We start from the raw sequence: 22,298 nt of genomic DNA, 5'->3' as shown, positions 1-22,298 counted from the left end.
TTTGCTTTCCTTGAGAGCCTATGCCATGACCCAACACAGCTCGCTGTAAATAAAGAGGAGTTTACTAATAAAGAGAAGATGGGTGAGGCAAAGTGTTTTATTGGACTAATTTCTACTGATAGAAGGGACCACCTTTTGAGATTCACAGAGCTTTTATTCTGGCCTGGAGAAAATAACCACAATGTCACAGCTAAATACAAGGTAATACAGACTGTTAAGCATAAGGGGTTAAATATTTATAAACTTTTCCAGGCCCTCATCAACATAGCAGCTCAGTATTTCACAGACAGCAAATGTATAACCACAATACTCCTGTGAGATACTGAATCTCCATTTTACACACAGGAAATGGTGGCAGAAACTAGGGGCTAGATTATGCGGCCCTTATCCACACTGGGGAGCACTTATTCACATGAGCAGCCGCACCAAAGTCAAAACCAGACTTCACATAAGATATCGCAGCCATCGCTTGGGAACAATCACTACAAGGGTGCAGACTGTGAACCTTGCACAGAAAAGTGGGAAATCAACAGCGCCACTCAGGGGAGCGGGGGCTCACCAGCGTGGGCAAGGCAGGGACACCCTGGCACAGCTGGGAATTAACTCAGGCCTCCCGCCCCGCAGTCCTGTGCTGTCGGGTACCTCTGGCTTGCGCGGCTGAGGCTTCAGGCCCGTTAACGAAGCCCCTCTGCGTTGGCCCCAACCTGCCAAGGCTGCTGCCCTGTAAGCTGGGGCCGCCGGCGGCTCAGGGCGCCGTGGAGCCTGCCGGGGAGCGCAGCCCGGCGCGGCCTCCGCCTGCCCTGGCTGGGCCGCCCGGGGGATACTCACCACTGGCTCCCAGGGAGCTGCTGCCGGTGAGCGGGACACAGGCAGTGCCCGCCCCTCTCCCCCGGCCGGGACCGGGACCGGGCCGGGCGCCGCCGCTAGCTCCCCCGCGGGCACAGGGCCCGCTCCCGGCCTGGCCGCCGGCCCGGGCTCGGCCCCTGCCCCGGCCGGCCTGGCGCCACGCCGCCTCCATCCCCGGCCACGTGAGAGAGGCACCGCGCAGCCCCCACGTCCGCCCGGCTCCTGGGGCCGGACTCCCCCGCCCGTCAGCCACCGGCTCCGCTAGCCGGGCTGCGTCAGCGGCGTGGCACTAGCCCCGCCCCTTCCGCCCGAGGCCCCGCCCCCCAGCTCCCGGGCCGCCGGGCAGCCCGAGCGTGCTCCGCCCACTTCTTTCCTGCTGCCCTGAGAGAGGCTGAACGGGAGGCGTCTCAGGCAGGGGGGAAGGGAAGAGAAATGATGACAGCTCTGGGGCCCGGTTATATTTACTCATCTTTTACTGCGTTGCGCGTAGCAAGGTCAAGTGTCATTTAACAGGGTTGCGGTCTTTGTGTTGTTTAATAAATACTTGAGTCCAAACTACACTTTGCAAAATAATGTTCTAATTATATTGATATTTAGCGTTCCTTTTTTTATTGCTCATTCACCCGCTAGTGTGCAAAATTCAGTCATTCATAATAGGTCTCTAAATTAGTGCACATTAGCAGACACTATTACATTGTTTTAATTACACTTTATAAACTACATTTCATACGACCTCTCGTAATTAGGATCAAGGCATGTTAGAACTCAGGCCTGGTCTACACTACGCGTTTAAACCGAATTTAGCAGCGTTAAACCGATTTAACCCTGCACCCGTCTACACAATGAGGCCCTTTATATCGATATAAAGGGCTCTTTAAACCAATTTCTGTACTCCTCCCCGATGAGAGGAGTAGCGCTGAAATCGGTATTGCCATGTTGGATTAGGATTAGTGTGGCTGCAAATCGACGGTATTGGCCTCCAGGCGATATCCCACAGTGCACCACTGTGACCGCTCTGGAAAGCAATCTGAACTCGGATGCACTGGCCAGGTAGACAGGAAAAGCCCCGCGAAGTTTTGAATTTCATTTCCTGTTTGCCCAGCGTGGAGCTCTGATCAGCACGGGTGGCAATGCAGTCCCAAATCCAAAAAGAGCTCCAGCATGGACCGTACGGGAGATACTGGATCTGATCGCTGTATGGGGAGACAAATCTGTTCTATCAGAGCTCCGTTACAGAAGATGAAATGACAAAGCATTTGAATAAATCTCCAGTCTACGATAGACAGAGGCCACAGCAGGGACTCAGCACAGTGCTGCATGAGAAGCGTAACGGAAAGCCAAAGAATCAAATGGACGCTCACTGAGGGAGGGGGGGACTGAGGACTCCAGCTATCCCACAGTCCCCGCAGTCTCCGGAAAGCATTTGCATTCTTGGCTGGGCTCCAAATGCCTGAAAGGTCAAAAACATTTTCCCGGGTGTTTCAGGGTGTATGTCGTCAATTTACACCTTTCCCCCACCCCCGAAGGAAAAGGGAAAAAAATCTTTTCTCGCCTTTTTTCAGTGTCACCCTATGTCTACTGCATGCTGCTGGTAGACGGGGTGCTGCAGCACTAAACCGCAGCATCCACTCCCCTCCCCTCTCCGGTGGCAGACGGTACAGTACAGAAGGACTGATAGCTGTCCTCGTCATCATCCTGTGAGTGCTCCTGGCTGGCCTTGGTGAGGTCGGCCGGGGGCGCCTGGGTGAAAATAGGAATGACTCCTGGTCATTCCCAGCAGACGGTACAGAATGGCTGGTAACCGTCCTCATCATAGCAACTGGGGGCTGAGCTCCATCAGCCCCCACCCCTTTCATGTCTAAAGAAAAGATTCTGTACTGCCTGGACTATCATAGCAGCGGGGGCTGGGCTCCTCTCCCCCTCGCACTCTTTAATGTCCTGCCTGGACTATCATAGCAGCTGGAGGCTTCCGCCCCCTCATTTTATCTCACTAAAAACTCAGTGTTTCTTATTCCTGCATTCTTTATTACTTCATCACACAAATAGGGGGACACTGCCACGGTAGCCCAGGCGGGTTGGGGGAGGAGGGAAGCAACAGGTGGGGTTGTTGCAGGGGCACCCCCTGGTGTAGGGGCACCCCCTGGTGTAGGGGCATGCAGCTCATCATTTCTGCGGGATCTCTGGGGCTCTGACACGGAGCGGCTGTGCTCTCTGGTTCTCTGGTACACTTGCCCCATATTCTAGGCAGGACTGACTCTATTTTTAGACAAAACATAGGAAGGGAATGATCTGGGGAGTCATTCCCATTTTTGCCTATGCGCCCCCAGCCGACCTCAGCGAGGCCAGCCAGGAGCACCCATGATAGCAGCAGATGGTACAGAACGACTGATAACCGTCATCTCATCGCCAATTTACAATGGCATGGCAGACAGTGCAATATGACTGGTAACCATCTCTGCTACCTTGCAAAGGCAAATGAATGCTGCTGTGTAGCAGTGCAGTACTGCATCTGTCAGCAGTATCCAGTACACATACGGTGACAGTGACAAAAGGCAAAATGGGCTCCATGATTGCCATGCTATGGCATCTGCCAGGGCAATCCAGTGAAAAAGGGCGCGAAATGATTGTCTGCGGTTGCTTTCCTGGAGGAAGGATTGAGTGATGACATTTACCCAGAATCACCCACGACAATGTTTTTGCATTGGGATCTCAACCCAGAATTCCAATGGGCAGGGGAGACTGCGGGAACTATGGGATAGCTACCTACAGTGCAACGCTCCGGAAATCGACGCAAGCCTCGGTACATGGACGCACACCGCCGAATTAATGTGCTTAGTGTGGCCGCGTGCACTCTACTTTATACAATCTGTTTTACAAAACTGGTTTATGTAAAATCGAAATCCTATAGTGTAGACATACCCTCAGTGTGCATAGTATATAATATTCATTTGTTTTTGTTGTTCTGAACTCACTTTATGTTATAACTAACAAAGGCCTTGGCTACACTTGCAGATGTCGAGCACTGTGAGTTAAACCAGCCTTCATAGAGTGCAGTAGGAAAGCGCTGCAGTCTGTCCACACTCACAGCTTCAAGTGCACTGGTGTGGCCACTTTTGCGGCACTAGCTGTGGCATTGGGAGTGGTGCATTATGGGCAACTATTCCAGCATGCAAGTGACTGCAATGTGCTTTTCAAATGGGGTGGGTGTGGAGTGTGACAGGGAGTGTGTTGTGTGTATGCGGGGGGAGAGAGAGTGGGTTTTGGGGTGCTCAGAATGTGTCAGCATGCTGCCTTGTAAGTTCAGACCCCCCACCCCCACCTTTCACTCACTCAAAGCAAACGGTAAGTGTTTGCTTTTTGTCGGAGCTGATAAGCAGCCGGCTTCTCTGAAATGGCATTTGAAAGGGCATTTCCACATTCCTGCAGCCGATTTCACAACAATGACAAGAGTGGCCACTTCACTTAAGGGGATTATGGGACATTTCCAGAGGCTGATCACAGCACAGGAACGCAACACCTCGTTCACACTGACGCTGCAGCGCTCCAGCAGGGGCGCAGCAAACGTTATTCCACTCGCCAAGGTGGAGTACCAGCAGCGCTGTACCTGCGGAGTCAGAATGCTCTACGTGCCTTGCCAGTGTGGAAGGGGAGTGAGCTAGGGCACCCGGGGCTGCTTTATTACGTGGTAACTCACAAGTGTAGCCAAGGCCAAAGGATCATCTTGTAAAGAGGCCTGGCTGGATTCTTGTTTTTAGTTTTCTATAACCAGCAAAATACATGTATGACCTCTTGGCAAGTAAATAGTAGATGTCTTTGGTTGGTAAGCGTGCTTGTATTTTCAGGGCTAATGTGTATTTACTTTTCTAATGCTGACTTTTTCTTGAAAGAAATTCCCTCATAAAGATATTACAGTAGAACCTCAGAGTTACTAATGTTAGGCCTGAATAAAGATGTAGCACAAAACCAGTTATGCCAACCTGACTGAAGTCAGGCTAACAGAGGTTTCTGGATAATCCCAGAGTGGAAATACTGAGAAGCAGCATTGTCTCACAAAGCCCTGGGAAAGAGTGAGATAAGTGAGGGGTTGGTACCAGCTGTGTTATGTTAGGAACAGTGTTTGAAGAACTGATAAGAAACACTATCCCACAGTTCTGACTCTAACTCCCTGGTTTAGTTTTCGGTGTGTTTAACTCCCTTACATTCCTAACTTTTGGTGCTTGTTAAGATATTAACAATTTAATACTGTAGAGACTAGGCATGCGTATATATTAAAAGGTGTCTAATTTCTAGTTGTTAGACAAAGTTGGGTGGGTTGCTCAAGTGAATGATCTATGATATAATAAAACTGTCTATATAGGCTAATACTAAGCTGTAAAGGGGGGCTGGTTCTCTCTGAAGCCGAGCTGCTCTCTATTGATGCGTGCACTTGTCAATAAAGAGCTTTTGATCGGACCTTGCTGGTGTTGCCTGTCTCTCTGCAGTCAGACAATGAACTTTGCTGTCGGGGTTCGAGTCCCTGACATCTTTGGCGACTCCGCCGGGACTTTGTCTGACTCTCCGGTGGGGGATCAGACTCTGAGGCAACGCAGCGCGCATCCTCTGGTTTAGAGGAGCCTTGCCTGGTAATCTGATCTCTGCGTCGGCGATAAGGCGAGTTCTGTGAACCAGCTGAAGCTCGTAGAAATCCAGCAACATCCACCTACCCGTTGAGTAGGGTCAAGGTTGCCTGGGTTAGAGTCCCAGTGCAGATTGTCGGGGTTCGAGTCCCTGACAACTTAGGTCTGGGTTAGAGTCCCAGTCCAGGTTTGCGCAGGATCCAAGTAGTCTGGGTTAGAGTCCCAGCCTGGGTTTGAGTCCCAGTCCAGGTGTTTGAGTCCCCTGGAGAGGTACGTGAGCTCTCGACACGGGAGGTGGGGGTTAGAGTCCCTTTACCTCGACGTGGGGAAGAGGGGTTAGAGTCCCCTTACCAAATGGGACAAGTTGGCAGTAAGTGCCTAGGGGACGCCCCGTTGTCTCTAATACTTAAAGATTGAAAGGAGATTTCTGGAACCAGGTAGCTTTTGAAGCTGTATGGAGAGCTCTTGTAAAAATCCCGCAGCATATGCCCCAGAGCCACACTGGGAGAAAGACTGTCTGTGGGGACATCTGTCTCTGTTGGGCTCATGCCATCTGAATTTATTGACTGTGCAGCAAGATAAGATGTATCGTGGTAATAGGAAATAATGGCCTTGGTGTGTGTGTGTGCGCGCACCAGTGTGAGTGACTGTTACCAGAAGACGCCCAGAGTACCCTGTAAAGTGAAAGCTCGTGACCAGGACTACTCTAACGCAAGCCCGGTAACTAGTGGATCTTTAGGAGATCCAACCCACGGTGGGCTGACTCGGCCTGGCATCGTCCGGCGAGGAAGCTACCTGGATCTAGGAGTGTGTGAACCCATCTTCCCTCCCCTCTCCTTTCTGTGTGGGCTACTGACAGTCTGATCATCTCACTGGACGCAATCAGAGTAAACGGCGCCTTCTCCCAGAGACTAGCCGACGCTCTTTGCTGAAGGGAGGTGTAGGAGAGTCGTGGTCATCCTCGTTAGTCTCTCCTGTGTGAGTGCCCTGTAGGGAGAGATCCTTAGTTTATGAGCTGCTAGCGTGGACAGGGCACCCTCTCTGTGTGTGTAAGTGGAAAATGGGGGAGGGACAGTCTAAACATTCCACCTCACCCCCTAAGGGTACCCCAGCATATTACATGTACATACATTATGGTCCTAAAACCTGCAGGTATTTAGAGAATTGGAACCTTTATACGCGTGAAGATCCATCTAAACAATGTCCATTAGAAGGTACCTTCAATCTAGATAAGATCATATATCTCAAAGGAGCTTTTAATCACCAAAGAAGAGCCTCTGACAGTGTGAGCAATTTGTCTAGGAACGGGTTAATTTGAAATTCAGCTTGGCCTGGTGAAACTGGAGAAGCCACAGGCAGCTGACCTGAACTGGAATCTCTAAAAGAGACACTGCAGGTGATTCCAGGGTGTAAAGAACAGCTCTCCCAAGAGCGGAAGCATGTTGGAAATTCTGGACAAGCTGTATACAGGATAATCTCCCGTCCACCTATTCCCCTTCTCTGACTGTTATACACAGATGTGGCCAGTCTGGACATGTGTGAGTATTAAAGTGGCTTAAGGCTTGGGGCATTCATATTTTTCCTGAGTGATGTGGGAGCGTTCCCAACACCCTTCATTGTTGTTTTATTATTTTTAATGAAGCTTTAAAATTTGATTATATGGTGTGTTCCCCCAACATCCTGCAGTGTCAGCCTGATCACCTGACATGAGGGATAAATTGGTAACAGAAATTTGTCACAGTTTGGTGAGCAATTGAAAATGGGGGAGCCCTGCAGAATTTACACCATCTATTTGTTTTGCCCTTGTTATTTTATGTTTGTTTTGTTTGGTACTGTTGGTGTTATACGTTGAGGATTGCATAATTAAAGGTGTGCCCACTCTCCGCTGCAAGTCTCAGAACTGGAGAGGGGTTTAGCATTTTTCTTTCCACTCTGGTTGACCGGAAGGGTGGCAGGTGGATCTACCCCCCAGTCGTAGTAGGACTGGGCAATAGAGTAGTTGGAGAAAAGGGAAGAGATGTGTACTTGATAACTAGAATTGAGCAATTAAGGGCATAGATCATGAACCAGGCGGCAACTCAAACCTGCGTCAGGGCAAGTTGCAGGCCTTGAGACAGGACTTCCAGTTAGAAAAGGAAGCCCTGGCTAAGCAAGTACCAGTCCTTCAGGGACTTGTTAAAATTTAACCATTTGTGCTCAGCATATGCCGTAACAGCAGTGTGTTTGCTACAAGAGGAAATTGAATAGTTAAACGCCAATGGGCCATGCGTTTTTGCCTAGGTGGCAAGCCTCACAAGGGAGGACTCGGGTAGTCTTGTACATAAAAAATGTTTTAGGGCAAAGACCAGAAGGGTGGGGGCTAGTTAAGAAGCCCACCCTCCTGGCTAAACTGGTAGTGGAACAAGTTAGTGCCCATGAAAGGGACGGTTCAGCGAGAAAAACAGGATTGGGCCCAGGCGAGCAGGCAACAGACAGAGAAATTGGAAAACAGGTTAAAAACTTTTCAGGGTGTAGTAAAAGGAAGGAGCATGGGGTTTTCAAATACTCAGAAGGATATTTGAAATGGCAATCTGAATTAATAAGTGGCTGTTAGGAGACAATCAAGTGATTTAAAGGAGAGTGAAAAGTTAACTCTGTAATTGCTGAAGACAACAGCAATTGAACTTTGTACCACTGCTAAAAAAAAAAAAAAAGTTCTTGGTGTCTTTAAAATGTTTGTAAATGAATTCAGGTAAAGAAATTATTGGATTGCAATCATTTGGCTATGAACAATTTGTTAAATTAGCTAAAGGATGTATACAGTGCTATGTAATTGAAATTGTATTAGGCTCTAAGAGCACTATAAGTGGTGATGTTTTCTTTCAGTGTTTAAAAGCAGGAGTTAAAAGTATAAAGCAAACCAGAAAGCATCTGTATTAATGCAAATTATTTAACTAATAAGGTATAAGCCACTAAAACCTGGGCTGCCTATGAAACACATACAAGAAAATATGGGGTAATTCCCCTGTTTTGCCTAGAATCAACAAGAGTATTTGTGTATTTTAAGTAATGATTGACTGCCCAGAAGGGGCAGACCTCTGTTTTTGTCTTTCAGATAATTAAAGAAAACTATTGCCAGCTGAACAGCATTCAACGTACCATGCATTTACTAGCACAGTAAAAATTATGTTTTGTGTTCTATGTTCTGTCTTGTGGAGTTTGTCTCGTGGCCAAAATTGTTGTGTTCAATATTTTCATGGGATGGTCTGGTTTGGAATCAAGCAGAAGGGTTGGATTGGAATGCAGATACTTGTTTTGTTCAACTTAGAATACAAAGTGTTTGGATACATCAGCAAAAATGTAATATACTAAAGTCTGATGCATTTCCTTAAGTAAAAAAAGAAACTTCATTGGCCGAATCTTTTAATTGAAAATTGTCATTACAATTTGCATATCAACAGTCTTTGGAAGCAAGGACATGAAAAGTTAACCCACTCCCCATCTTGTACATGGGATCCTTCTGGCTACGTCAGACTTCTAGACAGAGGACTGGGGATGGTGGGAAGCTATTGGACTAGAGGTTGTATTAAATGAACTCAAAGTGGGTGTGCTTGTCCTGGTTTGTTGTTCCAAAGCTCTGTAATAAGGCTATTTTAGTGAAAGGGTATATGTGGCATATATTAAATAATAAGACTAAGGTACTGTAAAATGGCAATGTGTATGTGTTCTTTGTTAACCAAAGGTGTATAAGTAAAAAGTAAAAGTTTCCTTTGTAGGTTTAAAAAAAAAAAAGCCAAGAAGGGAAAAGGAAAAAGAACAAGTTAACTGAGAAAAAATAGTTAACATGCTCAGTTTAAAGATGAGAGACTGACTCTGTTCAAGGACACTGCTCACAGCTAAGACTTGGCTAACACCCAAAAAGGAAAAGGGGGGGGACTTAAATTTGCCCACGCAGCTATAAGATCTGCCAAGCACTAATAAAATGTGTTAGGTTTCTTTTCTCACAGGTAAAGAAGCGCTAGTCAAAGACCCTAGCAGCTCTGCCACTCCTTGGAACCAGGAGACTGGATCAATGTAAAGATCCACCAGCGAAAGACTGCTTTGGCTCCACGCTGGAAAGGCCCTTATTGAGTCCTGCTGACTACCGACACTGCTGTGAAGTGCCAAAGACTGACTGCCTGGACCCAGGATTCTCACTGCAAAAAGACCCCTCCACCTCAGGAGAATTCTCCTACTGATGGTTAGCCTATTCCTTTTTCTAGTTCTATTGTGCTTTCTGGACAGCAGGGAAAAAGGACAAGGTGACGTGCTAGCAACCTCTCCCTTGTCCACTGACAAATCTATTGTGCCTTTAAGCTTTTCTAGAAAAAGCAAAACCATTACAGGGTGATGTACTGGTAATCTCTCCCCTGTAGAATGCTGGACTACATCTGTTTTGGGAAAGAAGAAGAAACACTCACTCCACTGACATTGCCAAAGTCCAGGAATTCCTGACCAAAAAGGACATTGAGAACTGACCCTGGTGAAGAAACAAAGAATTATACACTGGCAGGAAAAATTTGTGGGACCCATGCTTGGGAATGTGGTATTGATTGGATTTTGGGGTTTATTCTACAGGCTGCGCCCTGTGTTTTGGGTAAATCCTTCAGCATGTATTGCCCTCCCTAATTGCATTTTAAATAACATTGTCCTTATCCAGTTTTCAGATCGCTTTTACATACCCAGATTGCTCACAAGGGGCTGCCATTAGATTAGTACAACAGAGAGCCTGGGTTATTTCCTCTGGAAAAAGAGGGGATTGAGCAGATCCCTGTGGGCTGGGGCCAATAGTGCAGCAGCCATTTGGAATATTCTTAAAAGCCAAGAACATGATGAGAAATTGGGCCAACTAGAAAAGGCCACTAGCTTTATTTCTGGAGCTCAACTAACCCAAGTACAGGCTGGAGTTGGTGAGTTACATGTCATTTCCACGCTTAGTTCTATGACCCACAAGTTACTGACAGAGATGATATTGAATATCACTGAGGCTGGGAAGGCATTGCAGTGGGATCTAGTATGTTTAGAAATTCAGGCTTTCCTGAATGACCAGCTGATGGCCATTCATAGTGATCTTGAGCACCGGACTTGGCCCACTGCCCTTATAGACACACAGGAGTACCATCTGATCTGTGGTCAGGAAAACATACTTGGACACTTTCTGGGTGGAAGTGTGAACATTTACAGTGCTCCTTCCAATCATTTGGACCGGTTAGGGTGGGTGTGGGCTCCCACATACCAGATCCTGCCGGGTCCATGGGGAGGATGCATGTGGGACTGAATTATTTACCGAGACATCTGGGAAATTAGACCACTTGGTGTACCTAACTGATTTATAGTCAGTGCCCCAGACCAACGAACTGTTACCCCTGAAGGTGATTTGCAGCTTCGTCTGCAACTGAAGAAACTGTAACCCGGTTGTGCCCTGCCAAGCGGTAATTTGTTGTCCCAAGAGTCCCGTTGGTCCTCTAGGGACAAAGGGGGGATTGTTAGGCCTGAATAAAGATGTAGCACAAAACCAGTTATGCCAACCTGACTGAAGTCAGGCTAACAGAGGTTTCTGGGTAATCCCAGAGTGGAAATACTGAGAAGCAGCATTGTCTCACAAAGCCCTGGGAAAGAGTGAGATAAGTGAGGGGTTGGTACCAGCTGTGTTATGTTAGGAACAGTGTTTGAAGAACTGATAAGAAACACTATCCCACAGTTCTGACTCTAATTCCCCGGTTTAGTTTTCGGTGTGTTTAACTCCCTTACATTCCTAACTTTTGGCGCTTGTTAAGATATTAACAATTTAATACGGTAGAGACTAGGCATGCGTATATATTAAAAGGTGTCTAATTTCTAGTTGTTAGACAAAGGGGGTTGGGTTGCTTAAGTGAATGATCTATGACGTAATAAAACTATCTATATAGGCTAATACTAAGCTGTAAAGGGGGGCTGGTTCTCTCTGAAGCCGAGCTGCTCTCTATTGATGCGTGCACTTGTCAATAAAGAGCTTTTGATCGGACCTTGCTGGTGTTGCCTGTCTCTCTGCGGTCAGACAACGAACTTTGCTGTCGGGGTTCGAGTCCCTGACACTAACACCAGAGTTATAAACTGACTGGTCAACCACATACCTCATCTGGAACCAGAAGTATGCAATCAGGTAGCAGCAAAGACAAAAAAACTAAAGCAAAGATAGTACAGTACTGTGTTAAATGTAAACTACTACAAAAACAGGGACAGTTTAAAAAAAGGATTTGACAAGGTAAGAAAACTGTTTGTGTGCTTGTTTCATTTAAATGAAGATGATTAAAAGCAGTATTTTTCTTCTGCATAGTAGAGTTTCAAAGCCATGTAAACATTGGAATGAACAACCATAATGTTTTGTTTAGAGTTACGAACAACCTCCATTCCCGAGGTGTTCGTAACTCTGAGTTCTGCTGTACATATATATGTTGTTAATTCTTGTTGAGGCAATAAATGCACCCTTATCTATAAAGAGAGTAAGTTGGGGGAAGAGTGTTGCTGTTTGGAGGGTTTTTTATGTCTGTTTGGAAGGATTGTTAAAATAGAAATGACGCAAATTTAAGTATGAAAATTCATTATGATTTTTTAATCCTCTTCAGACAGGATTATATTAATGCGAACAAAGAACCTTTAAGTTTGTGCCCACAGCCTCTACACAGGGGAGTTACAGCACAGCACTCTGGTGCTCACTGCTATTCACACCCTCAGAGCTTGAACTGCGGGGCTGTGTAGACATGCCCCAAGTCTCCATGTAGATAAGCCCTATAAGTAAAAGAATGAAAACTACTTACTGGAATAATTCAGGACATATGTGAAGAGGACAGAAAAAAAATCTTAAGTGTCAGGGCAGTAAGTCAGGGTGTTCTGAGTTATGGCTAGAAAAGAATGGCCATACTGAACTAACAGAGTAGATTACAATCTAGATAGAAACCCTGTACACAGTGCAGTCTTTGTCAGTTATAATAAAGGAACTGGAAGAATTTTTAACCCAAGACAGAAAATCTTAAATAAAATTTGAAATAAAAAATAATTGTATATAATGTGACTTAAGTAAATACAATTTTTCATTATTTTAGATGTTTTACCTCTTTAATTCCACATGGCTTTGGTTTGAACATGTTATTTAATAAATAATTAGTCTATTGTTAGATTAAAAAATCAAACACTATCCATACTCAGCAACTTCACTATCAGAATGTCTCAGAAGATTTTTACTTCACAAAACAGGAATTGAAGAATATGTTTGTAATCGATGGGATTTACTTCAATGACAAGTTCTTAAAAGTTGTTGCAGTACTGTAGATATTTATTTCATACACCATAGATTTAATCTATTAAATACACAAGACTTCCTAACCATATTTGAATACATTTATGACTGACAGTTGTTTCACTCTTAATGGTAAATTCTGGAGATGAGAATTCTGAAACAAAACAGTTCAGATTTGCAGGGTTCTTTGAAATTGAAACCCACATTTGAATATAGTGGGTTCTGTGTCTATAATGGACCAAACTGGAACCCCAGTTGCTAAGTCCTGATCCTGCAAATACTGAAGCTTGTTCACAACTTGACTCATCTACGAAGTCCAATTGACTTCAGCAGAACTACTCACGGAAGTAGTGTTATGCATACACTTAAAATTTTGCAGAATTGAGGGATTTAGGATGTTCAGAAAATACAGCATGATTTACAAGAGCTACAGTGTCTTTATCATGAACCTTAAAACATTTTTTAAAATGTTGACAGATAAACAATGTGGAAGAATTTTAATATGATTGGGGTGTACACAGGGGTGGCTCCAGGCACCAGCACGCCAAGCGCGTGCCTGGGGCGGCAAGCTACGGGGGGCGCTCTGCCGGTCGCCGCGAGGGTGGCAGGCAGGTTGCCTTCGGCGGCATGCCTGTGGAGGATCCGCTGGTCCCGCGGCTTCGGCGGACCTCCCGCAGGCATGCCGCTAAATCCGCGGGACCAGGGACCTCCCGCAGGCAAGCCGCCGAAGGCAGCCTCCCTGCAGTGCTTGGGGCAGCAAAATCCCTAGAGCCGCCCATGGGTGTACACATAACCCCTACATTTTTATTTCAAAGTACTTACTTTGTCAGAAGAAAACTTTAAACATAGTTTTATTTTAGCAAATACATGCTTGTTAAAGTTGAAAAATTCAATATTTTACATTATAAAACTTCTATCTGTCTGAAATACACCAGCATATGATTTGGTGTTTCTATTAGAAATGCAGCATTTTGTTTTGCATTCAATGATTTTTGGTTCAAGATTTCTATTGTCAAGAAAATTTGTTCACATAACAGCAGTGGCATCTAGTGGCCATTACTGATGTCGCAGCCTTATGGGCCAATTAAAACTCCAAAAATTGTGGTTATGACAATAGACTCATAGACTTTAAGGTCAGAAGGGACCATTATGATCATCTAGTCTGACCTCCACAATAGATCAGGGTCGGCCCAAAACATTTTGGTACCTGAGGTGGGGAGCTCAAATGACACCCCTATGCCTCCCTCAACACTGTCTCTAGTGTAGACCTACACCTCTATTGCTGGTGTAGGTCTTCTTCAGGTATAGTGAGGAGTTTTGGAATATCATACAACATCCCAAATATACTGCTGTGTTCCTTGAGCTGCATGAAACGTTCTTCAACTTACTGTATTGCACAATCTAGCACCTGGTTAAATAATTCAACATTGAATTGTTGTTTGGGATCCCTTACGGGATTATCCCGTGCCTCGTAATCAAAATGTCGTCTTCTTCAGTGACTCTTGTATTCTTGAATGGGTGGGAAAATAGCTTCAGTGTGAAGTTCCTCTGCCAACTTCTGTGCACTCTTCAGAACATTTTGAAATCCCTCATCTGACCGGTAAGACTGTAAGTATGACTTTTCTTTGTCCAGTTGTTCCATTGCTCCAGATATATCAAGGTCAACACCTGGGAGTCTCTTGCTTACAACATTTATTTCAAACAGTATGTCATGCCACAACACTAAGCCACACAGAAATTTGAAGTTATGTATGTTTCTGGTGATTCCATTTCCCTCTGCCACGGTTCTCCCATGAAAAGTTCCTGTCATAGCATTATCCTCCATAATGGCAACTATGGCATCATCTATCTTCCCAATTTAGTGTTTGATAGGTTTTATCGCCTCCACTCGACTTTCCAATCATGTGACACTCAGTGTCTTCAGTGTCAGAGAGGATGTTCCTAGATGTTGCTTCAAAAATTGCCATCGATGAGTTGATGCAGAGAAAAATACATAGATGCTTTGAATTACATTAAAAAATTCAGCAGCCTCACTAGAAGCTGATGCTGCATCACTGACCACCAAATTCAGTGAGTGAGAACTGCATGGGACAAAAAAAGCTTGAGAGTTTAACTCTCGGATCCATGTCTGCACTCCTCTGTTCTTTCCTCTCATGTTGGCACCATTATCGTAGCCCTGACCTCTCGTGTCAGCTATCGCAATTCCCGTATCTTCCAGCTTTTTAAGAAGCACATTTGTCATACCAGCTCATTTAGTATCAGCAATGTCAAGAAATTCTAGAAAATGCTCTCTGACAGTCACCATTGCAGGGACATTTTCAATAGGTTCTGTTGTTACAAAACACACCATTAAAGTCATTTGTTCTGTATGGCTGATGTCAGGTGTGCAGTCCAGAATAACAGAGTAATATCTTGCTGACTTCAGATCTGCCACAATCTTCTGTTTGACTTTTGTTGCCAGTAACTGTATGATCTCATTATTAATTGTTTTTCCAAGGTAGTGGTGTGTGTACATTTCTTGGGTGGTGACTCTTCTTAGATGCTCCTGGAGTATAGCATCAAATTCAGCCATCAGCTCCACAATTTTAAGGAAGTTTCCATTGTTTGGCACATACAGCTGATCTGAAGTGCCACGCAGTGCTAGGTTTTGGGTAGCAAGCATTCTCACAATGGCAATGAGCCTTTTCAGAACATTTTGCCAGTAAAGAGACTCTGATGCAATCTTCTCTTGATGCTGATCATCTATGGTGGCCTTTAACCTTAGTCTCATCTCAAGTTCTTTCCATCTATGGAATGCTCTCTGGTGATTTGCTGCCTTCTCATGGCATGCCAGATTTCTAGTCAGATTTTTCCAGTCCTTTGTTCCTGTACAACTCAATGTGGCTGGAACATTAGACTGGAAGAGTTTGCAACAAAAACAGTATGCAGCATTCTGGGCTTTTGAGTACATAAACCATGGCCTCTCCACTTTGTCACCATTGGGGATTTCACACCAGTAACATGTTGGATGGAAACTTCTATTTTCATTGTCTTTGGAGAACATGAAGTTTTTCACTTGCTGTGGCCCATGCAGTACAAGGAAGTCCCTCAGGCTACTGCTCAAGTGGGTCCACAGTCCTGGATCATCTAGACTTAAGGAACTAAACTCAGCAGTAGCTGTTTCTTGCACTTCCACCACACTCTTCTCTGATCTACACTTTTCTTCAGGAATGTGCATGGTTACATCCACTTGAGATGGAGATATGGATGCTGCAGTAGTTGCCAGGTCACCTGCACTCTGACTAACTGGAAGATCAGGCATCTCCTCACCACTCACATCCTCACTGGGGCCGGAAGGCTCACCGTGAACATTTGTGTCTATGTATCTCAGGAGAGCTCCTTCCTGCTTAGATAGAAAAGTTTCCTTTGCTTTCTTCCTTTTTCTGAATGCTGCCCCAGAGGGGTATTTTCTTCTTTCACTCATGACTGCTCTTCTGTGCCAGCTATAGTGGCTCTCAACACTCAATTGAAGGGGACAAATAAGCAGGCTCATAGCTGGGCCTGAGTGAGGGAAGATATCAGCATCTTAAGGGCCTAACTGGCTCCTACTACTCAGTTGACTGCCTATTCTCCTCAAGTGGGTTCAGGGAAGCAGCAGGAAACAGGAAGCTCCCTGAGAAGCTGGTGTTAATCAGTCCAGGCTTCTGGGGGTGCTAGAGAGGTACAAAAGAGGCTCCTTCTCCTCTCTCTCCCTGCAGCTCCTGCTGCTTTCTGTTACTCCCTTTCACCTTTTCTCCTGCCTGCCTGTTATGTCTCTTGTGCCCTCCTTCCTCCAGCACAGCACTCCACCATCTCTGTGCATCTAGAGCAGGGAGAATACATATGCACCAGCAGCAGACACAATTTTCTACATTCTGGGTCCTAGCGGTGCCCCCGCTCCCCCAGTCTGGCACTTGAGGCGGCCACCTCAATTTGCCTCATGGTAAGGCCAGCCCTGCAATAGATGTCCACTTTTCTTCACTAAAACACATCAACACCATAACAGTGATATCTGGCAGCTACTTCATGTTACTACCACTGAACCACAAGTTGCCCTACTCTAGGTAACATCTCATACCCTTCTTCAAATTGTGAGTTTTGCTAATTAGACTCTTAGAGTAAGCCATTCAAGACTGTTTCTGAAATGCTTGTACAGTGCCTAGCAAAATAGGACTTGGTCCCGTAAGTGCTGCAGCAATATAAATAATAAACCACATAATATTATTTTACTATAGGGTTTTTAAAGGTTGCCAAGCCAAACACTATGAAGTTAGGAAATGCCAAAATTAAGGTTGGTAAGGTAATATCTTTTATTGGACCAACTTCTGTTGGTGGAAGGCACAAACTTTCAGGCTTCACAGAGCTGCTTTTCAGGTCTGCAAAGGGTAACCAGAGTGTCACAGCTAAATACATGGTGGGACAGCATGTTAAACATAAAGGGTTAAATACATTGCAAGAAACCACTTAAAATGAAGTGGGCAATTAACACCTCTGCATTCATAGGACCAAACAAGGGTTAGTGGGTTACAATTATTGTAATGAGCTATAAAATTACAGTGTCTTTGTTGAGACTATGATTTTTAGTGTCCAGTTATAAATTTAAGTTCCCAGACATGTCTTTTAAAGGAGTTGTTTAGGTTTCCTTTGAGGATGATGACTAATAGGTCAGAGATGAACTGATCACTTTGTGAAAAGTGCCCATGGATGATATGTTATTTTTGTCTTTTATCAGTTTCCTGTGAGTTCATTTGAGAGTGTAGTAATTGTCTGATTTCACCCATACAGTTGTTTTTGATGCACTGGATGAGGTCCACCACAGGTTGTGGTAGGCATGTATAGGACCCAGGGATCTTGAAAGGTGTGTTGTGGGAGGAATTGATCATTGTAGCTGTGGAAATATGTATTCGGGTTTTATATCTATTGTACATCTACTGGCAGGGTGTGGTGCCACTTTGAGTTGGTGTGTCTTGGTCTGTGTGGAGCTTGCTTCTGACAATGAGGTTGGTGAGGTTAGGGGCTTGTTTAAAGGCCATATTATATTTACAGTATAACCACAGTTATGAACACTAGAGTTACAAACTGACCAGTCAACCATGCACCTCCTTTGGAACCAGAAATACAATATCAGGCAGCAGCAGAGACCAAAAAAGAAGCAAGTACAGTGCTGTGTTAAACATAAACTACTAAAAAATAACGTGAAAGCAGCATTTTTCTTCTGCATAGTAAAGTTTCAAAGCTGTATTGACTCAATGTTCAGTTGTAAACTTTGGAATGAACAACCATAATGTTTTGTTTAGAGTTAGGAACATTTCAGAGTTATGAACAACCTCCATTCCCAAGGTGTTCGTAACTCAGAGGTTCTATTGTATACCTATGCAGACTTCAGATAACCAATAAAAATCTTACCAAATGTTTCCTTATTTATATAGTGAATGAGAAGAAAATTATAAAAAATTATAACATGCAGTACAACTTTGCATGACTATCAACACAGTACGTAGATTAAATGCACTTGTTTTTACAATGTTACATAAAGGATAATATAAATAATCCATTAGCAAACATTTTATATTACCAATATTTATTATTTATTTTGCTTTAGGGCCTAACATATACCAGCTATTTTCAAAATACAGAGGAAATACAAATACACAGTCCTTGTCCTGAAGGGCATACAATTATAAAAGACAAAATGATTGATAGGTTTATATTGTAACATTTTCACTGAGATTAAATATCAAGACACTAAATTTATGTATGCACTTCATAAATATAACTGCAAGCCCAGGACTGAGTAGCATTTCCTAGCATGAAAACGATAATATTTATGCTCCTTTCTTATTCCTGATTCTTCTTCTTATTTTTTTCTTGACATTTACTGTGTATGTGTATTGCCTACTAGGAAATAAGTGATGTTTCATGACTAAGTAGTAGCTTATAATAAAGGGCCACATCATCAAAGATAAGACTTGAGGGCACTCGGTATCTTGCAGGATTTATCCTTAACTGCTAGTGGCAGTCCCCAGTGTTTTATTCTAGTGTTGACACTCCAGATTTATTTATCTAATTCTTCTAAATCTGAGAATTCAAACTGCATATTTGATTTCAGTATTTTCTCAACCTGTGTCAGTCGTTTTTTCAGTTTCTGCTGTGTGGCATCATACTCAGCCAACAGCCTGGCAAGCTTTGTTTGTAAGTTGTCCACTGCTCCTTCCATTTGACTGACCTTTTCTTCAATGTTTTTAGGGTCACTTCCTGTATTTGTAACATTTATCTCCAGTAACCCATCCTTCAGCAAGATTTCCTTACCTTTCTCTTCCAGCAGGACCTTTGCATCTGGGTACTCTATTAAAGCCTCCATGAGGTCATCTTTAGATAGACAAAATAAGTCTGAGTATCCAATGCTTCTAATGTTGGCTGTTCTTCGATTGCCAGCTTTGCTGCCTTTGATATTAAGTATGCTAATCTCCCCAAAGTAGCTGCCATCACTTAGAACCACAAATTGGGTAATTCCATCATCAGCTACTACAGCAAGTTTACCTTCTTTGATAATGTACATCTCTCGACCAATGTCCCCCTTTCGGCAAATGTAATCTCCTGGACTGTAGACTTGAGGCTGCAGTTTCAAGACTAGTTCAACTAACAAGCCAGCTTCACAATCTGCAAAAATTCGAACTTTCTTTAATGTGTCCAGATGAACACTGATTGCGATCTCTGCTCTTAATTTATCTGGTAGATATTTTAAAACTTCTCGTTCATCCACTGCCTTTTTATTTGTCCACAAGTAGTCAAACCACTTAATAACTCTTTGTTCCATTTCTCTATTCACATTTCGAAAGTGCATATACTGCTTGATAGCATCAATCCTTCCTTGAAACTGTGCTCTGGCTGCATTCATATTGGAGATCATAGAACCAATGTTACCAACAATAGTAGCAAAGATCAACACCCCAACCAAGAAGTCAACAACCACAAAGAAGTACTCAGAATCCTTTACTGGAGGAGGTGTTTCCCCAATAGTGGTCAAGGTCAGCGTTGACCAGTAGAGGCTATATACATATTTTCTAGCCAGACGGGCAAATTCAGGATCAGAGGTGTTTGGATAGACCCATGTGTCTGTCCCAAATCCAATGGCTTTGGAGATAGAATAGTACACACATGCATTCCAGTGAATAATAATCACTATGTACATGACAAGAGTGGAGATCCTGAAGATATTTGGATAGTTTGTCCTTGTTTCTGTTTGCTGGAAGAACTCAAACATACGAGATACTTTAAGTACTCTGTTTATTCTTAATTCTGGATAGTTCAGACCTAATTTAAAGTACAGTAGATCAGTTGGTATGACTGACAGTAGATCTAGTTTAAATTGTAAAGTTCCTGTATATTTCTGTTTAAGTTTAAGTTCTTCTTTCACCAACAGACCTTGCTCCAGGTAACCTAAAATAAAATATAAAAATCTTTAAAATTCTTTGACTTTTTTGTTGCTTTATCATCTATTGCATTCTGTTATATGTGAATGTCAAATTAATCTTTAAAATTATTTTGGCTATAGAGTTTCTGGCCATACATAATTTTCCATATTTTTATCAAGATGCATAGTTTTAACAGCTATATATTTTAACTGGATTTTAACTTTAAGGCCCTATGTTGAATTTTTGTAGATAAGCAATCGGGGCCAAATCTTGGACCTAGATGACTTGATTAAGCAGAGCCATCTGTACTGCCTGGCCTGGCTGGGCTCTGTGGAGTCGTATGGAAATCTTGAAGGGAGGAACCATTCCCCAGGGTGGAAGTGTCACATTTACAGCCTCCCAAGTCCACCCTCTTCCTGCTGTGGTTTCTGCTGCCCTAGCACCTAGTAACCTTCAAGGCCATTGTGTGGGAGAGAGAGAGTTAGAGTGAGGGCAGTGCTCACGCATGTGCATTCCATTCCTTGTTCACCCACCCCCACCCCCAAACAACTCTCCTCCTAGGGTAAGATTTGTAAAAATGGATACATAAATATAATGAAGCTAACTGGAGCTGCTGGGTGCTCATCACTCTTGAAAATCAGGCTATTGATTTAGGTGCTTAAATATGGAATTAGGAACCTAGTTTTAACAACACATTTTTTAAAATCTTGATTCTAACTCGTACAGAGAGCAAACGGATTCTCTGCCTTGTCCTGTACTAGATGGTTCTCAAATTCAGCCAGCAAAGGTTGCAGCTGGCTTAAATGGTGGCAAGAGGTTTATATATTCCTTACTACTGCATAAATGTGGTGCAGAGTTTTATCCACATAGTATATCCTGGTTTGCAGTTCATAATCTATGTTCATTATACCTGGGGTAAGGAGGTATAATTTTATGTTTCCTCCACCAATATGACACCTTGTTCACCAGAGATTCCCCACAAAAGAGGGCAAATGGTTCCTCCTCCCTAGGGATTTTCTTCTGTTCTTTTAGAAAATGTTTACAACTTGGATTATAAAGATATTTTAAAATCTTTAACAAAGGGGAAAAAAGATAAGAGTTCTAGCTTTAGTTTGATTAGGCAGTATATATAGTTTGAGTATAGTTTCAGTGACTGGGGCTTTCTAGGAGTTTTGTCAGTGGCAAATACAAATCAGCACATCCTGCCATATGTATAATGTTGTTCTCTATATACCACTTCACATTTCCTGCCAAAGCCCTGTTTTGAGCATAAGCAGCTAGACACTGCCCTCCTTTTTCAGGCAAATTCCTGTTGAATTTCAATGACAGATGTGCCTAAAAGGGATTGCTAGATTGGTCCCTGCTTTCTGGAACATTTAAATTAGGACACTAAAGTAGATTACAGATAAACTTATGTCTGATGTATAAAACATGATGAAGTACATCACAGAATATAAAAAAGTGTGTGTGTCTGTGAAATATTTGAAGTGTGACTCTAAAACTGCAGAAATTATATTTGCAATGGAAGGACTTCAGTTCCTTTCTGCTAGAAATCAGGATGACCTTGTATGTCAAGATATATTTCAGTGTGAAGTCATTCCAGCCTCCTTTATTGAGGGAAAATTGCCAGCAAGATACTTCTTTACTTCATCATTTCATAGACATAAAGTGTAACTGGAGAGTCAATTTAACTGGTCCATTCCAGGAGAGAGCCAATGCTTCTTTAATTGTTGTATTTGGCCCCTAAATCATATACTGATGGGCACCTTAAAGTCCTAACACAGATAAATGTAGATAACTAAACAGTGAATACATCTACCTGTTCTTGTCCGGACAAACATATCAGCAATATAGATTATATCTGATATATAATCAAAAATGAACCACATTTCTAAATGGTCGTTCTGAAGTTCATCAAAACAGGCTCTGAATAGGAAAAGAAAAAAAGTACACAATTGAAACAGTCCCAATGAAATCAGTAAGTCATACAGTAAATTTGCCATATATTCAGAGGCCCTACAATTTTTTGTGTGTGTTCTTTAAAGAATCTCTGTCATGCTTGATCCAACTTTGGAAAATGTAATATTTTTATCAAAAATTTTATAACAT

At 43.5% G+C, this 22,298-nt stretch overlaps 2 protein-coding genes across 4 annotated transcripts in view; both read right to left on the bottom strand.

Moving 5' to 3' along the window:
* Positions 1-1,033, bottom strand: part of NFXL1 (nuclear transcription factor, X-box binding like 1) — a 93,122-nt gene extending 92,089 nt beyond the window's left edge. Inside the window, exon 1 of the mRNA XM_039541676.1 lies at positions 829-1,033. Within this exon, the coding sequence (XP_039397610.1) occupies positions 829-1,018 (190 nt within the window). The 5' untranslated portion in view covers positions 1,019-1,033. The remainder of the gene's footprint in view (positions 1-828) is intronic.
* Positions 1,034-18,376: 17,343 nt separating this feature from the next.
* The window catches only part of CNGA1 (cyclic nucleotide gated channel subunit alpha 1), a 41,525-nt gene continuing 37,603 nt past the window's right edge, over positions 18,377-22,298 (bottom strand). For all 3 annotated transcript variants that reach the window (XM_039542188.1, XM_039542190.1, XM_039542191.1), the window contains exons 9-10: positions 22,009-22,115; positions 18,377-20,214 (exon numbers count right to left, since the gene is read on the bottom strand). In XM_039542188.1, coding sequence (XP_039398122.1) covers positions 18,830-20,214; positions 22,009-22,115 — 1,492 coding nt within the window. In that variant the 3' untranslated portion in view covers positions 18,377-18,829. The remainder of the gene's footprint in view (positions 20,215-22,008; positions 22,116-22,298) is intronic.

Source organism: Mauremys reevesii, linkage group 5, assembly GCF_016161935.1.
Source record: "Mauremys reevesii isolate NIE-2019 linkage group 5, ASM1616193v1, whole genome shotgun sequence".
NCBI classification, from domain to species: domain Eukaryota; kingdom Metazoa; phylum Chordata; order Testudines; family Geoemydidae; genus Mauremys; species Mauremys reevesii.
Note: the sequence above shows the minus strand (reverse complement) of the source record. Positions and strands in the feature narration are given on the sequence as shown.